The sequence below is a fragment of the Idiotropiscis lumnitzeri genome, chromosome 1 (genome assembly GCF_059441095.1).
Source record: "Idiotropiscis lumnitzeri isolate Australia: NSW breed Sydney's pygmy pipehorse chromosome 1, RoL_Ilum_1.0, whole genome shotgun sequence".
Lineage (NCBI taxonomy): Eukaryota > Metazoa > Chordata > Actinopteri > Syngnathiformes > Syngnathidae > Idiotropiscis > Idiotropiscis lumnitzeri.
In genome coordinates, this window is record NC_142391.1 from 14,187,931 (window position 1) to 14,205,535 (window position 17,605).

A 17,605-nucleotide genomic window follows, 5' to 3' on the forward strand; every position below is an offset into this window, starting at 1 on the left:
TGCTGGAATGTGGGTCAGTAGGCAGCGAAGAGAGTGCAGTTTAGACTCGAGAAAGTTTCCTTCAACCTGTGTGTGCGCGCGCGTTTGTGTCTTTGTCCCCACAAGGCCGTGAGCATCTTTTCCCGCTTGTGTTTGCCACAGCTTCCTTGACCGTCAGCTTCTTGAAAATAGATTTAAGGGAAGGGCGTGAGAGTGTAAGTGTTGAGCAAGTTTCAGGACAAGACGGCTTCTTCCGCCAGCCAAGCATGCAACCGCCACAAATCTCTTTGCATGGCATCCAAATGAGTGACTAATACAATCCTGCCATTTACACACAGTGAGTTTGATGTTGCCGCAAGATAAACCTATTCATCTTCCGCCTTTATTCTGTGTCAGTGATATGGAAGAACCTCAAACCAAATTACTGTAGCGTCTTTATGGTCATTATTGCACCGTCTCACTAAGTATAACCACAAAGCAAGATGGGCCAGGTAGAAGACAACCGTCAACAATGGTATAAGTTGCCCAAAAAGCTTGTGTGTGTGCGTGTGCGTGTGTTTAAACTTCAGAGGCAAGAGATTCAGCACAAGCGAGCGGATGTTGCAAAACTTTCTCCTCCCGCGTTCCAAGAACGAAGATGCACTTTATGCAATTGCTCAATTCAAAAGCCTGAAAAGGTGAAGTTGATGTAATCAGCGCACACATATAAGCTTCATTCCCATGTGATACCTGAAAAGGGGGAGACTTGTCCATTTCTTTTGGATTTTTTTTTCAGATTCTGCTCAAAACAGTGCACAGATGCAACCACCCTTTGCAAAAAAACAGGCAACTTTTCCACATAGATGGATAAATGGTTAATTCTACGTCATATCTAATATTTTGTATGTTTGTTTCATTTGATCTCAAGATTTAACACAAACTCAGGCCATGACGTTAGAAGAAAACTGAACTGATCAAATGGAAAATCTTCATCATATCCCGAACCGAAATCCCAGCAAAATTGCGTATGTTCCAGTAGGACTTGCCAGCGAGCTGCTAACGAATTGACTTTTCGCAGCGAGCAGGAGACACAACGTGCATTTCAAATGGTGTCAGTCATTTTGAAATAAAACTGAAAAAAAGTATAGCGATTTATATATTTATGCTATTTTAATTATCTATAATTGAATATCTATTCATTCAAGAGTAAAAGATTAGGAATTCTAGGGAGGGGGTTAGACCTTTTTCTACAATCTTGCAGAGAAGGCTCAACAAATGTGTCTCGATCTTTCTGGCATTCATTCAATAGTTCAACTGACAATATGCAGTCTTCCGGTAGTTAATATTAACGTAACGAGCATGACAGATAAAAGATCCGGGCAGAGTTAGTACAGAACTCTTCACTGGTCTAATGTGTCGTCTGTAATGCCTATCACCAAATTATCAGGTGCCTCGGGCAAATGTTACCGGAAACACCCTCAGTATGCTGGAACACAGAAAGATGAACCAAACTCCCTCCGTGCAAATCGAGATGCGCCGGTTTTTACTCCCGAGCGCACATGCGCCGTCTGCAAAAATAGAGCCCTGTGTCCCAGTTCAAAGTGTGCCCCACTTCTAGCACAAAGTCAGCTGGGATAGGCTCAATCCTACGCAGGACTCCAATAGGAACAAGCGGTGTGTGTATGCGTATGTGTGTGGGTCAGAGTTGGGACATCAGTACCTTGCTCAAGGACACCTCACCGTAATCAGGAAGCAGACTAGCATCTGCCGAACATCGAGATTCCTTTTTTGGTACGCAGCAGTAATCTAACCGTGACCCTCCGTTTCAAAAGCAAACGTCCACTCATTCTGTTACAAGGTTGTTGGTAATTCTGATTTCTTAAATCCGACCTGCTTGGGCTATGTTCTGCTCACACCCGATCCTACCGAAACATTTAAACCAGCAGGTACCTGATGCGATGCTAGGTAAGGACTTAGCCATTAATCAGGTGAAACTATGCAATTAAAACAAAAATGTACACATACTTTTGCATTTAGTTGGGATTGAGTCCAAAAACTCTCATTGTAGTCCTCGGGCGATGAAGGCCAATCTGCCAAGTCAAGAGGATACGTTCCGCCCTTTCAGTCAAATCGCAAACATTCGGGGAGTCAAACACAATATGAAAGATAAAATCTTAATGATTTTGAATGCCATAAAACAATGAGTGTCTAAGATGGGGTCAAAGGTCAAATCAACCCATATTGTCACCCTTCGACTAGGCTACCTCTTTCTATGTGATTGCGCCACATCTAAGTGTCACACTCAAAAAAAGCACATTGTCAAAGAGATGAGATTGAGAGGAAAGAGGAAGTACGAAGCAAAAAAAAGGCCTCTCTCCACACAGCCAATTCATCCATTCTCCACAGTCCCACCCTGAATCACGCACATCTAGTTGGGTATTCAGACAAATATGTCAGATTGATGCTCCTTCAAACACTGGAAGGGAAGCAAGAATATCGGCATTTAAAGCAAAAAGCTAAAATCATTCCTTGTGGCTCCCAGATGGGAAAGACTAAAACATAAGAGGTACGTACATTCTAGACATGTGTGTGCCTGCGTATGCATGCGTGCGTGTGCGCGTGTGCGTTTGTGTGAAAGCGCTCACATGTGCACTTCTGAAGTTCTGTGTGGGCGGCACTCAAACTCGGGAGTTGAATTTCTGGTCTGTCAAGTTTGTAGAGTTGAACCGGCAGAACGGAGCGTCTCCCAAGGCCAAAAATAAATAAATAAAATAATGAATTCACTGGTACTCGTTCTGGAAAGTCTGCTTTTTGACACTCAGGAGCGTGTCAAGTGTTTGGGCATGTATGCATGGCAATGTATTTGTATTAACCTTCAAAAGTTCTAACTGAGTCTTAGAATATTTTGAGCAAGACCAGTGCAATTGTATATGCTAATGAGTCTCCGTGACTCTATATCAGTCGATATTTTCCTTTCACTTCCTGGTGGAGTAAAAGTTTCAACATTTCAGCCACTGGTGAAAAAAAAAAAGTGATGGATCACATTTTTAATGCGATAGACACCTTTGTCGAATATCTTCATGGATGAACTTAAAGACTTACAGTACATTTGAGCAAACATCCAGCCCATCCACAGTCTCTGAGAGACCCTCACAGCTTTTGTGGTGTGAAAATAAAAAGTCAAGTATGTGCTGCTTTTATTTTGACGGGCAGTGCAAACTGACAGCTATTTTGCAGATTTTCTTGTACAATTAATAACTATTTTGGGCTAACTCTCATCTATTTGTAGTGTAATTCCACTCTTGAACACTAGACTGCAGCAAACAATTTACTTTGAGAGGGTGGAAATTTGAAAGAAGAGCACGAAGTTAATAGCCCAGCCTAGTTTTGTTTTGTTGAAAATTCATGAGTATCATCCACTGCAATCCTTTGTTTTTAAACCGAAAGAAAACGACAGATGTTGGTTACTTTTATATTGTACATCTATGGGCACAATTTTTCATGTACGTTGTATATTCTCAGATGATAAATTGGATAATTTTGGGGGGAAAAAACTACGGTTAGAAGTACAAAAATAAATTGATTACTTGACAGCTAATGGATGATTAAATTAATTGATATTTATTTTTCAGAATCAATTAATGCAATACAATACATGTTTATTATATAATGCTTTACAGAACAACATAAAATAAGTTAAATAATCAAAAAATAATAATAATAATCAAAAACAATAATACAACAGAACACATAACATAAATTATTGACAATCACAGAATTATAATAGTTTAGAAATCTTGTCTAACTTAGAATTGTCCATTTCCTTTGAATTTTAGCCCACCAACAATATAAATTCTCTGATTTCTGTAGTAGTCTCTGAAAGCAGACATTTTTGCATATTTTCTTATATGTCATCGGACCAAACCAGGAAATTAATCGCAATTCATTCAGCGGGTGCATTTTCTGCACTGTCAATTTCAAATAATGTTTTTCATTGTCCGATTCATTGACTGATTGACAATATTATCGACAGATTAATGGATTTAAATAATGCTATCAATATATCATGTGTTTAAACGTGTTTATATTATTTGTGTGTTTAAAGGGCTTAAAAAAACAGTGTTGTAAATGCTCTAAAAAAACATGTAGAGGGGAGTATTTAAATTTCACGTATTGGAGGGATGATTTGGAACGTAACAGCATCAATGGAGAGCGGTTAATGCATTTTGTAATCTACAATAAAAATAATTAACTCATTCCATCCATAAGACGTATATACAGTAATACCCCGGTTATCGCGGTTAACCGAGACCACCCGCGAAAACTGAAAATCCGCGAAGTAGCGGCGCACCTTCAAAAATGCTTAAAAAAAAAAAAATATATATATATATATATATATATATATATATGGGTAGAGAGAGAGAGTGAAATTCATGTTATAACAAAAAAAAAAAATTATTATTAAAACTTATTTTTTTATTCCCCAGCCATTATTTTTGTATTTATTCAATTACTTCTTTTTGTATTTATTTAATTACTTCGACTTTTACCTGCTGGTACGCCGTCCGGTGTGCCCTGTGAATGTTATGATCCTCCAGCAGAGCTGGAGGATTGAGCAGGACTCTCCAAACGCAGACACGGGAAAAAAGGTGGTGATACAAAGATATTTATTATAATCACAATATAGTCAGTGTAATCAGCGCGTCTCGCAGCAGCTGACTGCATGGCGCGAGACGATCGCTGGAGGAACGCCCACACAGCTGAAAAAACAAAAACACACGCGGCATTGACAGGCACGGATCATGACAGTGAAATGAAAGGTGGCATTCTTCATTTATTTATTTATTCATTCATAACTGACAGCCTCGCGCTTCGCTCATGCCCGGGCGGAAGTTGTTCCTCTTCGGCTTAACTGCCACGCACGCCGGCCGGTCTCCTCCGGAGCTCTCGCACGGTCCAGAGCGAAGCGAAATGTCGCCGCGCTCGTGCCCGGGCGGAAGGTGCTCCTATTCGGCTTAACTGTGACACACGCCCGCCCTCCTCCCCTGGAGCTTCCATTCGGTTAAACTTAGGGGCCGCTTGGCACCGCCCGTGCCCGGGGAAGGTGCTCCTCTACGGCTTAACTGCCACGCACGCCGGCCGGAGCTCCGGTACGGTCCGAACTGCGCGAAACGTCGCCACCAATCGTGTCAGGGGGAACGTGCTCTTCTTCGTCCACTCTCTTCTTCGTCCACTCTCCTCTTCGGCGCACGCCGGCCGTCTAACCGCTTCAGCGCCCCCTCGTGCCGCTCGGCGAAACTACAATGCCCCCGAATATTTTTTAGACCCGCGAAGCACTGAACCCGCGAAAGGTGAACCGCGAAGTAGCGGGGTATTACTGTATACGTTTTGAAAGTTGTAGTCCCTGCCTCCCAAAGACATATTTATACGTCTTTGCCTTTTGCGTCAGAGCTCCATGTTTTTATATGTTTACAACACAATATTATGTAGGCCTAAATCAGTCAAAATCCAGAAGAAAAAAAAATCTGTGAGAACGGCTGAGATTCAATGAGTTAAAATAATCATGAGAATATGTCAAAATGTCTTTCTAACGATGAAAGAATGTAGTGGGGTTCTTTCAAATGTGAGAATGCTGTCAAAATGTATCATTTCAGTGGATATTTTGGAATTTTTGTACTCGATTTCTTCCCGCTGAAAATGTGTGCCGAGTGTGAAAGTGCGCAGGAAGCATATGAAACACCAACCACCAATAAGGCCGTGACAAAAGGAGAAGTGTGAGACGGTTGGAGTGCAAGGTGTGCCGGGCGTGTCCGTCAGGCTGTACCTGAACAAAACTGTGCTTGATGCACAACTGACTGAGAATTCCACAGCCAGAGTTACACAGGCTTGCTGGGACTCGTCTGCGGGGGGGTCATCAACACGGTCAACCAACATACAAGCAATCATACAGGAACTAACTTCCTATGTTAGGAGAAGAACCGCGGCAAAGTAAAAAACAAAATACCGTTTAAAAGAATTACAACCAAAAGGCAGAAACGCTGCAATTAGTTAAAGACATCAGTTCCATCTGATGCCTAACATGAGCAGGGAGGGGCTTCAGCTCACCCGCGACCCTAATTTTCAAGATTTGTGAGGCGTGCGGCAAAGAAACCTTTGGGAAAGACAGTCAGATAGCCTTTCACCCTGCAAATTGAGTAAATTCTTTGAATAATGATAATATTACGACAAGCATGCAACAAATTATGAAATAAATGTCAGTAAAATGGTGTTTCGGGGAGCCTGGTCAACTAATACAGAATTCTACTGACATTTTTCTACAGGACATTTTACAGCCATGATTTTCTGGATCTGCACCGGTACTAAAAAATACATTGTGGATTGTGACGGTACCACGAAAATTTAATGCAATTTTCTAGTTTGTACAGTTGTGGAAAAATAGGGCGTCACATGGCACAAAAAGTCAATGAATTTCAATGAATTATTGTATTTAACAAATGATTTTCATGTTGAATTACCTGTTATTGTGTCTTTATTTCTGTGTGAGTGTAGATTAGTGACAGAGCATGAAGTGTTCTGTTTTACGTACAATTTCTGGTTATGTCGCCAGGAGCAGAAGTCCGAAACTGAGGACCGCTTGTCCAGTGAGGTATTTACTGTTTGCCAAGTACTGCTGACCTCATAGTTGGATTAAATTTTTTTTTTTTTAAAAACGTTAATGTAAGAAAAAAAATAAAGTGGAAGCCAAGTAAAAAAAAATGTCTTGATGTCTGTCAATTAGTTAAGCAGCAAAATAGGACGGCATATTGTCACTTGATTGAAATTGTCATCCCATTTTCTCAGGGCCAATCAATCACACCTCACCTGTTTACTGGAGCTGAGCCATGATTGGTCAATACCTCAGCAACTGTGATTTCAATTTCAGCCAACAGAAAGTGACAAAACGGTCGCCACCCGAGATGACTAAAAACGCTGCTTAACTCATATTCCACAAATGCGACATTAATCAGAATGCCATATTTCGACTAGTGGTCCTGCATAGAATATATTCTTGTAAAGAACATTTTGGGGTTGACTTCCCCTTTAAAGACCTTGAAAAAATTTATTGCGTCCAACAAATAAGGAATCACACAGGAACTAACTGTCGGAAATCTTCATATGTTAGGAGAAGGACCATCACACTTTGACCAAATTGCTATCAAGACAGGCCTAGAGAGCATTTAAATCAGGTATTTCTAAATTCCGGATTTCGCTTATTTTGGCTGAGGTGTGGTTGTAACCACAGGGATAGCTATACGTGTGTGTAATGTGTCCTGGAAATATGCCAACATTAGCCAAGGCTGCTACATTTGTAACATGACTGATTTGCGCCAGAGTGTTACTTTAACACCAATTGTTATTGGTTTAAGTCACACTTATTTGGAACGTACAATTAAAAATGAAAACGAGGTGGTAAACTTCCCTGCTGAGCAGAATGAGCTAATTGCTCATCACCTCCAAATCCTCTCAGATACTTGAGTTGGCAACTCTAATGTTCAACCTTGTTTTGTCTTAAGATTTGTCCAATTTCTTTTCTTTCTTGGCTCTGCTTCTGTTTGCAAATAAGGGGTGGGCATTTTTTTCCCCTATCAATTTTCCAGGGTGAAAAAGCTTCAGACACCCAAAGTAAAAAAATAAAAGGTGTTTTTGCAAGTCTGTGGGGTGTGCCTGCTGAGTGTGAATACAGAAACTGATTGAAACATTGTTGGTTGCTCCTTATTGGTTGTTATTCCTTGGGCTCGGTGGTGAAAGAGAAATCCTATTTATTCTAGCTCTCGAATTCTAATTCTATTTAATTGCACTACATACATTGAGCATTCTGTTGTCCCGTGCATCCTCACTTTCCTAATAAGGTGCTCCAAAAGGCACTTTGAACATATGCCAGTAAGCGTGTGTAGTGAATGATTTCAAAAGATATAATTCTTAAAATGTTTCTTTATTTTTCTGAACTTCTGTAAAAATGGGTCATGTCCTGGCGACAAAAGGAAAAGGCAGGCTCCAGTGTTACAACATTGGAGTAGCTCTACTTCAGAGGAAGCATGAACAAGTAGTGCCATTCTTCAAGTTACAACTTTATGCCTTTAAATAGCATCTTGTAGGATGGGAGTAGAGGTCCATATTGATGCCACTCCCTTGAGACTGTTCTATAGATACCAAAAGTGCTTTTAAGTGAGTGCAAGCGCAACCTCGATCAGAGCAAAGCCATGCGGTGGCCACTGCAGAAAGGAAAATCCACAGCAGGATAGCGCATATGCTCGTCAAGGGCAAGTGTGAAGGACAAGCTTTCTCACCTCGTGTTGGCCAGCCGCTTGCCAATGAAACACTCTGCTTTAACGCAATACACCGTAGTGACTCCGTTTAAATCGAGGTGTGCTTTGCTTTCCAGAAAAAAAGAAATAAGAGTTATACCGGTGTGTTTAATGTGGAAAAAAAGAGAAACCGCTTCACGTTTGGTTGCAAATAAGGTATAAAAATTTAATGTTGTTGAATGAGCATGCTTTAAAAATCAACCAAAATCAGATGCATTGCGTTCACAAAGTGTCGTGTGAAAATAAAGTACAACAGTGCTACTTATCCAACTTTTTTTTTTTTTTTGCTTTTTTACTCCTCATTTTCTTAAACAAAATAGTCTCCTCAATGCCTGGTGGGCAATCAAACAGAAAAGTAAAGCTCAGTAACAACTGATGATTTTGCTATGCTACTCCAATAAGCTATTATTTACAGAGAAATATGAACAGCCACACACAAAAAAAAAAAAACAAAGCAGCTCACACACTCGCACCATACACGGCCCTCCACTCCATTACGAATGTGCAACCATGGAATGAAGTCAACTCAGCTCATCTCAGTTTGATTCCACGGATATGCTTTAGGATGCGTCGCACCACACACACTGGAGTCCCTCAGGTCCCATCACAGCATACCAGAAAATAGCTTCTGTCAAACGACAAAACATCTTTTGCATTATCCTCACTGCATAACTGTGCAAAACAGGAAAGAAACCCCACACACTGAGATATGACAAGCCCACTGTCAATAACAGGCTCAGGGCGACAATTCCTCTACAAAATGAATGTATTCCAAACAGAACTGGAGGCTATTATCATGAGGCATCTTGTTATATAAAAATTGTGGCTTTACAAAAGTGACAAAAGTTCCTATTTGGAGGTTCACAAACGCTTCAGTGCAGCTAATCTGCGCAAGAGATGCTGCTGACGGACTTTGAGGCGTTTGCGCTCCTGTAGCTGTCGCTTCTCCTTGGCATGCAGCTCCTTGAGGTATTCTGTGGCTTGGGTCAGGATGGCAACCTTTGGGGTCTTGGCCGATTCCAGACCTGGGACCTGATCTCGGAGGGCCAAGAACCTGGACCTCAGGTCGTTCCTCCTCTTCCTCTCCATGTAATTGTGGTTCTTTCGGCGGTCAGTGTCCTCCGCATCAGAGTTCAATGAGCTTCCCGACGGCGAGGTCGGGCGGCTGGATGCCGGGCATGCACGTTTGCTGTGGAGCTCCTCCTCGTCGCAGTCCTCGTCATCTTCATCGTCGTCATCGTCAGGATCAGAATCGGGGGAGCGGGCAGCGTAGTTGTGCTGCTGCCGGTGAACGGAGGCGTGGAAGCGTTTGGGGCAGGGGTCCGCACGCACCCTGAGGGTCACTGGCTTGCGGACACTCGCCAGTCTGGCCTGGTTGTGCTTGCTCTCCACAGTGACAACATCAATTTCTTCTTCATCATCATCATCTGTAAATTATACAAAGACAACTTAAAAAAATAAATAATTATACAATAGAAAAAAATGCTGCATGTGGGTATTCAATTTGAACGTCACACATTTAGAATAGAGAAGTGTTTCCCAATGTCTGTGCTGCACGTGAACATGAGGCGTATCGCGGCAATTTAACCATTTCACCTGCAGGGTGTCAAAATGAAATTTACCGAATACATATCATGTATTTTCTTCATCTTCATCCATGCCAGTGATGTAAAGTGACAGGCAACAACAATTAAATGCCCTTCCACAATGTCAGATTGTAAAATTAGCTTCTATATATGACTATTGGCAGACAACAGAATACTAGTTCAACTAAACAGACCCAGATATCACAATGATTAAGTAAATGGTCGGGTAAATTTAGATCAATGATCTGATCATTGTTTTTCATTACATTCAGTATTTTGTGACAAATTGTCGAGTGATGTGCCATGAGATTCTTCTCATGTCAAAATTGTCTATTGGCGCGTGGATAGATGAGAAACACCCGGTTAGAGAGAGCAGCAGTCCAAATTAGGTGGCAATAGGAAGTGCATTCCACAGCCAAGCAAGCACATCACTATTTCCCCCACGCAGCCTTGGGGCATTGGAGCAGAGAAGAATTCAAGCCTTTGTCATGGACCACAAGGAACATTCATCAGCAATTGTAATGAGCCGGCCTGGTGGCAGTAGGCGTCCCCCAATTGAGAGATCTGAAAGTTTAGTGCTTTTGCTGCCGAGTGGTGCAAACGCTGATAAATCACAAGGGCTCAGCCCCCATGGAACACTCTGTAACACAGAGGGACATTTACGTAGGGGGAGGGGGACTAGTTTGTAGTGACGGGGGGTTGGGGGGGGGTGTTAAACAGCCACCAAGACGCATGTGGTATATTATGAGCGTGTAAAGCCATGTTCGGGTTTGAACGCCCGCTCTGATTATGCAATGTTTCACATTACGCATTGTTAAAGGGCAACAGTTCTGAGGTCAGGCTACACACTTACCGGAAGAGTCGGTGCGAGATTCGGAGCCGGAAGACGCAGTCTTCCTGTAGCTACTTGCCGGGTAGGTGAGGACAGCAGCAGGGTCGACAAAGTCCGCCGCCGAGGTGGCGAGGTGAGCGCTCGGCGAGACGCAGTGCGCTTTGCTCGGCCTCGCGGGGCTCTGCGGCGCCGGGGGAGCTGCCGGAGGCTGGGGCGGAGTCGACTGCCTGCCGAGGACTGCCTTCTCCAGCTGCTTGGTGGCTGAGAAACTACTCCACATGCAGTCCTGGATGATGATGGAGCTGAGGTTGCGGAGCAGCCCCTGTCCCTCGCACTCGTCGTCCTGAGCCAGGACTTTGGATAGCCAGCTCAGTTTGCCCTCCCCGCTCTGCAGAGTCCGGATGGGGGACATGGGAGGGGTGGGCAGCAACTCGAACTTTTTCCAAATGCCCTCGCTTGGGGCGGTTGAATTGTAGAAATCCTCTTCGGTGTCAAAGTCATCGAAAAAATAGTGTTGGTAACAGTCAAACTCCATTGTTAGGCTGCTTAACAATAAAATCCTGCTTGAGTTAAGTCCTTTTGTACCTGCAGGAAACATTGCAGTAAATTAGCACAGACCACTTCCGACACTTACAATTTGATTGTTGCCGTGAAGTGACGCCGCGACACATGTGTTATATTACATAATGTTCTATAAATATATTTCGGCGGTAACTGCACTTGAGTGGCGATGAGGGTACGTTCAAAACTCGAAAGGTTGCAAACTACATCGGGGAAACTCCGCTTCAACTTCCCCTCGACCAAGCTAAACTTTCACCAAATATAGGCCACGAGTCACAACTACTACTCACCGACTCGGAAAATTCAGGTCAAAGACAAATCCACTGGTAGAGTCCACGAAGCAAAAAGCCGAGTAGTAGTTCGGTGGTTTCTTTCCCTTTTTGTTTTCTTTGTTTGAGTTGTCGCCTTAATGGCCAACAAGTCGCTGGCTGCGGTTCCGCCGCGCGACGTGTAAGCAAAGCCGCGCAGTGCGTTTTTCGCGCCAGTCGAAATCCAGTTATAACCACCACAAAAGTGCAGGGAGGGGCCAAGCAAAAGTCTGCAGCAGAACAACTCGAGCAAGATCCGGGAAATCCTCCTCATTTGCATAAGGGGCGGAGACGCACAGCTCACCCCGCCCGCCGAGTCTGCGTCGCCACTTACTGTCATTGAATGCCGGTGTGGTCTTAGCAAAAATCGATTTGGGCCAAATATTTTGATTGATTTATGACCATACATACAATACACTGATTATAAACTCTCTTAACCCATGTAGGGATTTTGCATCTCAAAAGATAGCACTTTAAGATACGAGAGCAGACTTACACAACGTTCCAAGTGAAGAAGCAAAAAGTGAGATACTGAATATCATTCTTAGTCTACACGTAGTCACACACAAATACACAAAAACACAAATAAACCATTCTACTATACATTTACTGTAAAATGATTAGAATTCTAATTCTAAAAGTGTAATCTGATTTATTATTCATGGTGAAAAACTGCATCTTCTGATCATCTTTAGTGCAAAATCAACAAAGTGCAGCAACAAATAAAAATCATTTTGATTTATCAAAATAATTTAAAATGTACGAAAAATTATTAAATAAAATAAACAAAAAACAAGCGAATACTCAGATGATGACGTCACTAAACAGATACCTAGACCAAGGTGAGAAAAGTATTTAAATGTAAATAAATATAGCGTTAAGTAGGTACTTACTTAGTCCGCTTTGCTCTGCCCTCATCACTGAGATGCTGTGATTACTTGCAACTGTACATACATACATTTTCTATTTCGCTTATTGTGTTCCGATTGAATCCTATCCTGTTTATCTCTGTCTCGACAGTGAGTCAGTGAAAAAAAACTATCAGATTTAATTTGATTTGATTTGATTTGAATGGCCATTTGCACTTCGCAACCATGGATCTAACGAGACAATAATACAACTGTGGTATCAAAAATTCTGCCTTTGAAAATATAGTATTCTGCTTCGGGAAGTAGAGGATTTACTATTGTGGTTATAGTTACATTGGTCATTATACTAAGATTTGTGCCGCAGTAAAGTTTCAAAATCGCATGAAAATAGTTTTTGTCAAGCACTATTGCTCACCTGTTGTTGGATGATATGACAAAACAGCTGAGAAACTCGTCAAACACTATTGGTAAATACAGGTTTAAGCATTCGTATGATAATGGCGGTGCAAAAAATTCAGAGCAGTTGGTGGCCATTTCATTTCCATACAAATACTCAGCATGTTGAGTATCAGTGAAAGGTGTGTACCGCATCTTTGAATACAACACAATCAAGATTGAGCAGTTGGGGTTTCTTAAATGTGAAACAAAAAGCCCTGTACAAATTTGCTTTATGTTCGGGTCAAATACTTGCGACCACACTTGCAGCAGAAGTAGTGGAGACACAATGAATGAAAACTCCAATGAACTGTGCTTCAAAGCAGCGGAGATCAAGTGAAGCGACCATTTGTTGCCACCAACTCTTTTCGAGTTCCCTTGCAAGGAAAAGGTTAAAGTTCATCGATGTCTCGTGGCCAGACAACACCAGGTCAAATTTCTGTGCCACCCGAGGGGGCTCCAGCTCACCGCGGCTAACATACTGATCGCTTCAATCTTGATCATCACATGCTCGGCCTTCTCCTTAATAGCACATCACAGTGGGCTGCACAAAAGCGTCAGTATCATGTTCAAGCTGAGTGAAGAACATTGATTAGTTGACAATCATCTGTCTTTGGCAAACAGCCCGAGGTCAAGCACATGATGGTGACACTCCTTGACACCAAATGAATACCGTGTTATCAAACTGGAGCCTTGAAATAAGATGACATAAGCCTTGGATATTTATATCAAGAGGGTGATCTATGTATGTAAAAACTGGCTTGTTAGCATTGTTCTTTCATGAGTTCACTTGCATGGTGCTAATACTTCATGATTACGGAAGTAAGAGCGCAAAGTTACATAAAGGGCACACATTGAAATAACAGTATCTTCCTGGAATCAAATCAAGTACATTTATTCCACGCAATGATGCAATAATGTCACACACTGGTTATATATAAATAAATAAACATAATAAATAAACAAATACATTTTATATATTTATACAAATAAATTATATATATATTATTTTCCATTGCACTAACTATTCTCTTATTTATCTAATTTATATATTTTATTATTGTTGTATTGCACTGGAGAGGGGAGCTCTCTAATCTCGTTGCACACTTGAGTACAATGACAATAAAGGGATTTCTGATTCTGATTCTGATTCTGATATATATATATAAATCTACACACCCTTGTTCAAATGGAAGGTTTTTGTGATATTAAAAAATTAGTCCAAGATAACCCATTTTAAAAATCTTCCCACCATTATTATGACTTATATAACCAGTGCAAATCATTGTTGCAAGAGTAGGAATAAAAAAGTGAGATAATGAAATTGGGTCTGAGCCAAGGTAGAAGGAATTATGGGTAAGTCAGAGTTAGCACAAAACCTTCAAACTTCTGCTAGAAAACAAAGAAATGAACTAGAACATTTGAACTTTATTTGGGGGATAAATATTTAAATGGTGGCAAGTTGTGTGCTGACTCCCATTTAACAAGAGTCTGAATGAGATTGACAGCCACATCCCAGCTTTCGGAGGATGTGCCCACTTGTACAACCACACTATCGCCGTTGTTTACTTCTCGCTCCCCTTTTGAAATGCCCCACCACTCCTAATTCGGGTTGTTCAGGTTATAGGGTCACATTAGTAGTGCAAAAAGTTTTGAAGTGATTTATCTTGGTCTCATTTGTGTGTATCACAAAAAAATGGCATTTTTAACAGGGGTGTGCAGACTTTTTATATTCATTGTAGAAGAGACATGCGTGAGACTGCAGCAAACCTCGCAAGAGTGCAGTTATACATGCGGCTCAAGTATTAAGGTATTTCATTGATATTTTATATCGAGTCACAGAGGGTGTAATGGTTAACTTGCGTAACATCTGCGCCGCCTGCATGGGTTCCATTTCGACTTAGAGATGATGCAAATGTGAGTATAAATGGTTTTCTGTCGAGATGTGTCCTGGGATTGACCAATTCATGGTCAGAAAATGTGGGATAGGCTCCAGTTTCCCATATCCCTCAACAGGATGAGTCGGATAGAAAATAAATTGATGGATATTTTTGTAACACTCCATTCAGAAGAAAAAAAACATATACTGGAACTTTTATAAAATATATAAAGCAAGCTGACGCACTTTCAAAGCAATAAGTCGAACACAATAATAATAATAAAAAAAAAAGACTGAACCTTTACTTTGAAACAGAAAAAAAGCTAAAATTACGATAAGAACATCTAACTTTAAAATCTTATTTTTCCTCAGCAGGGACTTTATTGTGTAACAATTGTTTAACACTAACAGTAGCCCACACCCTCTGTCACCAAACCACCCCCATCTTAACTTCAAGTAGCCACCATTGTCTTTCATTGTTATAGTAGCATATGTGTGAGGATGGTAAAGAAAGGAAAGAGGGGGGTGGGTTTCACCTCGGTTGAGTACTCGTGTTAGTCACATGACCCTTGGAGTATTCCAAGGGGTATCACACAGTGGGCTGTGAGGGAATTTGGATGGTTGGATGTGACCATGTCATATACAAGAGAAGCCCTCCTTTTCCCCACGACCTCTGTGACACTCGCACTAACCTTTGCCCTGTACATCCCGTCTCCGAGCAGGTTTCAAAACGGGTCCAGTCAACCAGAGACCATGCGGATAATGTGAATTATTCACACACGTTTTATTGCTCCCCCGTGAGGTTAAAATCACCACCACTCAGACACACCCCTAAAAGAAGAGTGGAACAGGCCGGGTGACAGCTTTACCTGCCAAAAATGACATACAGCTGACTTATTTTTTTCATGAGACGTTATGCCCCCCCTGCATAATTCTCCCTACTGTGACTATAGCAGATACAATTTTAACATATTAATATATATTAATTATAGAAAGTATTTCTTACTTTTTGGGATCTTTGAGCGCCACAAAATAAATTGTTTAATTATTTCTGTAAGTGTCAGAACCAACACAATATATATTTGAGATGAGCTGCAACAAAGCTTAGTCAACATTTATTTGGGTGTGAATACATATTACGTATGTTAACGACATGCTCATACGAGTTATTATGGGAGCATGATAAACAATGATTAAAATACAAAAGCAATTGGCCCGTACGGGGATCGAACCCGCGACCTTGGCGTTATTAGCACCACGCTCTAACCAACTGAGCTAACCGGCCATATTACGTAGGGCACATACTGTAATACATATAGCAAAAAAGACCCCGGTGAACCGGGTAATTAACATCTATAAAATATCTCTTACATGACTGCTGTTATTTCGACAGCTGGAAAGAACATTTAGAGACTTGTTGCAAAAGTAAAAATATTAGTTATTTTCACGTGTTTTTGAGATCCACAAACGTATACACGATTCAAACATCAGCTTGTTAATGTTGTGTTAGCATTTATCATGAATTATCGGATGTAAATATTCAATTCTGCACAAATAAATTATGGTCATAAGATACGTTTCTCATCCCCGTTCAATAAAAACAGCAACACTGTCGCCCCGCGGACGAAGGAGGGATGGCGTTTCCACGCGTCAATATCTGCGTCATCCAGGGGCGTGTTGGCCATTGGGAATTTCGGGAAAATGTGTTAATTTTCACGAACGGCCGATCTATTTACGGGCCAGGCGAAACGGCCAACCCTCAAACTGCCAGCAGCCCCATCCCATCACAGAGTAATTGTCGACATATTTTTTACATTAAGACATATGACATAAGTGTGAATATTCTGCCAAATCAACCGTTACTTTAGGGTAAAGCTTGTCCTCTGTTTTTCATATAGTTTTATATGTTTCAGCAGGAGAGTGTGCCATTCAAAAACCGAAGCAACCGTCAATTCATAAGAAATTAATTACCAAATTATCAAAGTATTAAACTAAAAAACTAAAAAACAAAACAAATATGTATTCGAGTCAAATACTTTATTTAATTGGATTCATTCAGCATTTTCTTTTGAAATGCACATTTTTCCAGAGCAAAAAATATAGGACAAAATACCTCATCAATGATCATGTTTGAGCTGGATGAATGTAATTATATATGGGATGGGCAACTTAAATACTGGAGGTGGTTTTTATCAGTTCTACTGGGGGTCCACTTGGGACTGCTCATGACCTAACCAGATGTATGAGATAAATTCTATTTGAATATGGACCAAAAATGTACATACATGCACTTAATATATATTTCTTTTGAGAATACATTTTCTAATGCATGTATAAAAGATCCACAATCCAAACCAACAACAAAGGGTTTGAAGCAAACAACTAAATAAACGCATACCGTCTGTTTTTTTTTTCAGGTGTAAAGGGCTTTCGAGCATAAAAATTACTATCAAAGGACAGCGAAAATTTGATGAACAAAAAATATAAATTTAAGAACAAATTGTGTAAATGTTTTCACAAAAATCTCTAACCTATTAATATTATCGGTGTACTATGTTTGTCATACACATTCCAAATCTGCAAAAAAAAAGGATTTTGGATTTTCAACATTTTTCCAGTGTTCTTTTCGCATTTCTTTCCTTTCATTTCTTTTCCTTTTTTTGTGCATTTTCTTTTGGGGGGGAGAAATAAATTACAATTTGGGGCGGGGGTAATGGGTTTCGATTTTTATCCTGAAGACATAAGAATATATATAAAATAAATGATCCAAAATGGTGTCTATACAGTCCTGCAATTATCTTTAGCTTTTTTTCTGAAATATATCACCTCTGA

The 17,605-nt window shown here is 40.9% G+C and overlaps 1 protein-coding gene and 1 non-coding gene across 2 annotated transcripts; both read right to left on the reverse strand.

The window, feature by feature from the left end:
- Positions 1–8,443: 8,443 nt before the first annotated feature.
- LOC148343329 (protein L-Myc-1b-like) lies at positions 8,444–11,811 on the reverse strand. Its single transcript, XM_088318984.1, has 3 exons — positions 11,573–11,811; positions 10,743–11,306; positions 8,444–9,730 (listed from the first exon to the last, which is right to left on the reverse strand). The coding sequence occupies exons 2-3, from the start codon at positions 11,254–11,256 to the stop codon at positions 9,165–9,167; spliced, it is 1,080 nt and encodes a 359-aa protein (XP_088175110.1). The 5' UTR covers positions 11,257–11,306; positions 11,573–11,811; the 3' UTR covers positions 8,444–9,164.
- A 4,173-nt stretch (positions 11,812–15,984) lies between these two features.
- Positions 15,985–16,058, reverse strand: trnai-aau (transfer RNA isoleucine (anticodon AAU)). Its single transcript has one exon. It is a non-coding gene; the product is annotated as a tRNA-Ile (tRNA).
- Between the last annotated feature and the right edge of the window lie 1,547 nt (positions 16,059–17,605).

Excerpts from the sequence above, each read along its gene's own strand:
- LOC148343329 (XM_088318984.1), bottom strand. The coding sequence starts at position 11,256 with ATGGAGTTTGACTGTTACCAACACTATTTTTTCGATGACTTTGACACC. Across the intron at positions 9,731-10,742 it reads ATCTCGCACCGACTCTTCCG|ATGATGATGATGAAGAAGAA; the intron begins GTAAGTGTGTAG and ends TATAATTTACAG.